This window comes from Vombatus ursinus, unplaced genomic scaffold (assembly GCF_900497805.2).
Source record: "Vombatus ursinus unplaced genomic scaffold, bare-nosed wombat genome assembly UNPS02014791.1, whole genome shotgun sequence".
NCBI classification, from domain to species: Eukaryota; Metazoa; Chordata; class Mammalia; order Diprotodontia; family Vombatidae; genus Vombatus; species Vombatus ursinus.
Genome location: NW_020954569.1, coordinates 64,296,862 through 64,302,510, shown reverse-complemented (window position 1 = coordinate 64,302,510; position 5,649 = coordinate 64,296,862). Strand labels below are relative to the sequence as shown.

Genomic DNA, 5,649 nt, shown 5'->3' with positions numbered 1-5,649 from the left:
GGTTATGGATGAATGCAAGGGAAAAATAAGGCACCACTTGATTGAGAAGACAAAGTACATCAATGAAACAATCAAGAGTACAATACATAGCATTAAAAGTATTATACTATAAATGCTATAGGAGTTCAGAGAACAGACATTTTGGATAGTGTTTCACATACATTGATCTCATCTGGGTCTCAAGTTAACACTGTTAAGCAGATACTATAAGTATGATTACTCCCCATTATACAGAAAACTTGGAAGCTCTGAGATTTAGTGACCTTCCCAAGATCACACAGTCATTTATAACCTCTAGACTTGCTACTATTTCTCTACTGATGGGCACTGATGATCATTGAACTTACAGGAGCTAATGAGATCACCAAGTGAGATAGGAGAGGGAAAAGAGAAGAAAGCCCAGGACAGAGCCTTGGAGGACATCCACAGTTAATGGAAACCTGAAGAGGATCACCTAGACCAGGAGAAAAGAATGTTACAAAAACCTAGAAAGGAGGTTATGACTGAGGTGGAATTAGAACCTAGGTCTTCCTGATTCCAGGTCCCACACTCAAACCACTAACAAACACCAGGCTCCCTTCCCTCCCAAGAAGAGCTGAAATGGCTACACAGGGAAGGGGAAGCTTGAGTTTGGTGTCTTGAAAGAGGAGGTCATGGATAAGCTGAGGGCGTGGGGTGGGCCGGGGGTGGTTTGCCAGGTGGACTGAAAGGCAAAAACAAAGGCACGAAGGCCAGGATGGCTGTGTCTTACTTATACTGGGGAGACTGTGCAGAGATGGGGCTAAAGGGCACCAGCCGGTAGATACAGTTGGGAGGGTTAAGGTGAAGCCAGATTATCAGAGGATGTAAAAGGAAACAGGACTTGCAGGTGCAGGTTCCCTCCACCTGGACAAGTCATAGCCTTCTTCCAGAGAACCCTCCAGGAGCACCCTGGCACAGAACCCCCAAGTCCTGTTCATCCTGCGCATCACCCCGCATCCTCCTCCCTCTCTGGCCCTCCCCATCTGGAATCCCAATCGAAATTCTCTCTACGCCTGCGCATATGCTCAACCTTAGGGGCCTTTTCTGCGCTTGCGCTAGGATGGCTCATGTCTGGTTGTCACTATAGCAACGGGCGACTCTCCCGACCTGCTTCTTCTCTGGGGTGTAAGAAAGGCAGCGCAGAGTGCTCAGAGTCGGCTGCTTCTTTCTGTCAGCCATTACTCACCGCTTCTCGCGCCTGGTGTGTGACTTTGAGAGTCTGGTAGGAAAGCTCCATTAAGCGCTGTATTATGGGAGGGAGAAAAGAGAAAAAGACACAGACCCTCGCCCAACCACTTCACTAGGTAGTATAGGTGCGGCTCGTGAAACCTAGTGATTATGTACCCTGCCTCCTTCGGGATAGGGCAGAGCCCTAGGAAAAATGACCAATCATCAGCCAGCGTTGGGCCAGGGTTCCTTTCAATCACTGTATATAAAGGCCCATCGGAGGTTAGAGTTTGTTGATGATAGCCAATCATATTTCAGTTTGTCCAGCCGCTGACCAATCGTAGCACGGAAAGGGCAGGGGCCAGAATGATTGGCAGGGCTAGGCAAGAAAGCTTCCCTCTTGGGCTTGGGGCGGTTCCTTTTTTTTTTTTTTCTCTCTGATTGTTGCGGTGTTTGTGGCCCTCCCTCCTTAAATCCCAGGGACCTGTTGCATACGTCTCACTTCTCTTAAGTAGGGAAGAAGGATGTGGAAGTCCCTTCCCCCATTCCCCCTGAGATTGGCTCTCTGTTGAGGATGGCACAATGTCTAGGTGCCCATTGGCCCTCTCCGTCCTGGCATTATCCCACCTGCCCAGGCTCATCTCTTGTGTTTCCCACAGTCTGCCCCATCTCTTGCCCATCTTGTAAAGCCAAACTCTCATGCAACTTCCTTCAGGAAGTCTTCTTACTAATCCCTTAACAAGCTTCCCTTCCTACTTCACATGGTGCTACGTTTTATATCTCACTGAAGTCCTCATTGTACATTATAACTGTATATTTATAGAGGCTGTATTATCTAAAGTTTCTACATCTTCCAGACCTAGCACTTTGCACTAAACCAGAGGCTCCCAAACTTATTTGGCCTACTGCCCCCTTTTAATAAAAAATTACTCAGCACCCCCCTGGAAATCTACTTTCTTTAACCCTTTAATGTTTTTTAAAATGTGTATCATTTCAAAAATATGAAATATTTGTTATGAAGATAGAAACTACAAAACTTGGCAATAGAATGGATATGTGTAGTGAGTGTAAGAGGATTCTAAGATGATTCTGTGGTTGCAGTCCTTTTTATGACTGGGAGAATGGTGATGCCCTCAACAGCAATAGGAGAGTTTAGAAAAGAGGAGATTTTGAGAGTGAAGGTAAGTTCTTTTTTTGGACAGGTAGAATTTGAGATGTCTCTCAAGAGGTGATTGGAAATGGAAGAATGATGATCAGGAGAGAAGTTAGGGGTGGATAGACACACAAATCAAATGCACAGTTGATCATTGAACTTACAGGAGCTAATGAGATCACCAAGTGAGATAGGAGAGAGGGAAAAGAGAAGAAAGCCCAGGACAGAGCCTTGGAGGACATCCACAGTTAATGGAAAGCTGAAGAGGATCACTTAGACCAGGAGAAAAGAATGTTACAAAAACCTAGAAAGGAGCAAGCATCCAGGAGAAGAAGGTGATCATCAGTGTTACAGGTCACAGAGAGATAAAGAATGAAGACTGAGAAAGCCCATAAGATTTGGCAATTACAGGATTATTGATAACTTTGGAGAGAACAATTTCATGGGATTGGAAACCAGACTATAGACTAGGAAACAGAAGAGAGTTGAGAGAATGGTAAACAGAGGTACTTAGTGTAGATGGCTTTCTCAAGATGTTTAGAGATATCAGCAGATAGACAGTGATAATGGTCAGATCAAGGGAGGGTTTTCTAAGTATATTTGGAGGAGACATTAGAGTGTTTGTAGGCACCTGAGAAGCAGCCAGTAGACATCGAGACGTGAGAGAGTGTGAATGATAGAGGGAACAATCTGCTGGAGAAGATGGGGATCAAGGGTACCTGTCGAGGGACTGGCCTTGGCAAAGAGACTTTGTGTGAGGCAGGGATGAGGGAGGAGGAAGTAGGGGTAGACACCTGAGTGATATAAGATGAAGAGGAGAAGAAAAGAAGGAACTCTAGAGGAATGGCTTCAATTTTTTAGGTGAATTATGAGGCAAAGTCCTTAGATGATAGGGTGGAGAAAGGGGCTGCCAAGGTGGGCTTAAGGAGGAATGAAAATGTTTGGAATAACTCTTGTGGTGAGTAGGATAGCAAACTGATTACGGAGGTGTGAAAGGTTACCTTGCTGCCGTGAGGGAGGTTTCTGCTGAGATTATGTAACATAGATTTGTAGGGCAGTGACAGGTGAAATCTGAAATGACTGAAGAAGCAAAGGTTCAAGCTTCTGGGCAGATCGATTTTTTAAGCACTGTAAGCCAATTGTATAACAAATCAGAACCAGGCCTTTTCAGTTTGGCAATGGACCCTGAATATACAGGGGGAGACAGATTTTTATGCATTAAAAAAACCAATTAAAAAGATATTAGATGGAAGGATAGAAAATTAGGTAATCTGATTACTAATTGGAGGAAAGTTTAGGGGCTTTCCAAGTTGAGACTAGGAGAGAGAAGAAGTACAATTCCCTAAAATCAGAAAAAGAGGTGCCCCACTCTCCTCCAGGTGTCTGTATTCAATGAAAGTAACAAGGGAACAGTAACTAATTGACTAATATGGGGCCAGTTTTCAGATAAGACAGATGGGTTGTTTGAGATGTATAATTGTGAGAAAACTTGCATCAGTCTTCAGATCTGATCTGGTTTCTGGTCAGCATAACCTAGATCCTTAGTTAAGGTCTCTAAGCAGCAGGTAGAGGTGATCCAGCTTCCCAACCACACAGGGCTATGTTCAAACAATGCAATAAAGTTGTCTCACAGTTCCCATAATTGAATAAAGTTTTCTCACAAGACAGAAATTGAACTAGACCCATAACTGAATAGAAAGGGAACTGAGCTAGATCCATAATTGAGTCACAGGATGGAGTCAATGTGATTTGCTCAATTTCTGCAATTCCCACAGTGGACCCAATTAGTATGATTCCTTGACTTTCTCCATCTCTGTTGAATATGAGGGAAGAATAGTGGGGGAGTAATCCAAGGTTGAGGTTTTTGAGAAGGTATAATCGATGAAAGGATAAGGAGACAGGAGACTATAGAGGACAGTGTACAATTGAACTGAGGGACAGAGGTAGGGAGGGGAGGTGGGGAGGGAGTTCAGCCATTGTAGGGGTGATATCTGGCAACAGAACTGAGCAATAGAGGATTAAAGATCATGATAAGGAGAAAGAACAGGGATGGGGGTCATAAGGTAGAAGCAAAGATGCTATAAATATTTTTATGCACTTGAGTCTTTTCCCTCTTTCTTTGATCTTTTTGAGAGTATATGCTTTAGAGTAGTGTTGCTGGGTCAACAGTTATGTGCAGTGTAGTGACTTTTGAGCATAGTTCTAAATTGATTTCCTGATTAGCTGGATCAATTCATAGGTTCACTATCAATATATTAATATTCCTGTCCTTTTCTGTCTCCAACAATTATCATTTTACTTCTGTGTCATTTTTGCCAGTCTAATGGGTAAGAGGTAGAATCTCGGAATTGTTTGAATTAGCATTTCTCTTATCTGCGATTTGGAACATTTTTCATATGGTTGTTGATAGCGTGCCTTTCCTCCTTTGAGAACAGCCTATTCATATAGCCTTCGTTGTTTGTTGTTTAGTCACTTTTCAGTTGTGTCCAACTCTGTGACCCCCTGGCTTGAATCTTAACATTAAAAAAACTTAGATCAAGGTGACTAGTCCCATCTCTTCCTGGCAAATAGAGGGAGAAGAAAAGGAAGCAGTGGCAGATTTTATTCTTGGGCTCAAAGATCATTGCAGACAGTAACCGCAGCCATGAAATTGAAAGCCACTTCCTCCTTGGAAGGAAAACTATAGCAAATCTGGACAGCATATTAAAAAGCAGAAACATCACCTTGTCCACAAAGGTCCATATAGTCAAAGCTATGGCTTTTCCAGTAGCCATGTATGGCTGTGAGAGTTGGACTATAAGAAAAGCTTTTGAATCAATGCTTTTCAATTGTGGTGCCGAAAAAAACTTTTGAAAATCCCTTGCATGTCAAAGAGGTCAAATCAGGGAACACTTAAAGAAATGAATTTAGACTATTCATTGGAAGGTCAAATACTGAAGCTGAAGCTTAAATGCTTTGGCCACATAATGAGAAGACAGAACTCATTAGAAAAGATTGATACTAGGAAAGACTGAAGGCAAAAGGAGAAAGGAACAGCAGAAAGTGAAGTGAGCAGAACCAGGAGAAAGTTGTACACAGTAACAGCTACATTGTTAGACTGATAGACTTGGCTCTTCTCAGCTATGCAAGGATCTAAGACTTCTCCAAAAGTTTTGTGATGGAAAATGCTATCCACATACAGAGAAAGAACTGTAGAATCTGAATGCAGATTGAAGCATACTACTTGCTTTTTTTTTTCTTCTGTTTTGTTTTCTTTCTTCTTTCTTGTGGTTCCTCCTATTGGTTCTAATTCTTCTTTACACCATAAC

At 42.7% G+C, this 5,649-nt stretch overlaps 1 protein-coding gene across 3 annotated transcripts in view; it reads right to left on the bottom strand.

The window, feature by feature from the left end:
* KATNAL2 (katanin catalytic subunit A1 like 2) overlaps window positions 1–1,312 on the bottom strand; it is a 120,023-nt gene extending 118,711 nt beyond the window's left edge. For all 3 annotated transcript variants that reach the window (XM_027869027.1, XM_027869029.1, XM_027869028.1), the window contains exon 1: window positions 1,208–1,312. In XM_027869027.1, coding sequence (XP_027724828.1) covers window positions 1,208–1,258 — 51 coding nt within the window. In that variant the 5' untranslated portion in view covers window positions 1,259–1,312. The remainder of the gene's footprint in view (window positions 1–1,207) is intronic.
* Between the last annotated feature and the right edge of the window lie 4,337 nt (window positions 1,313–5,649).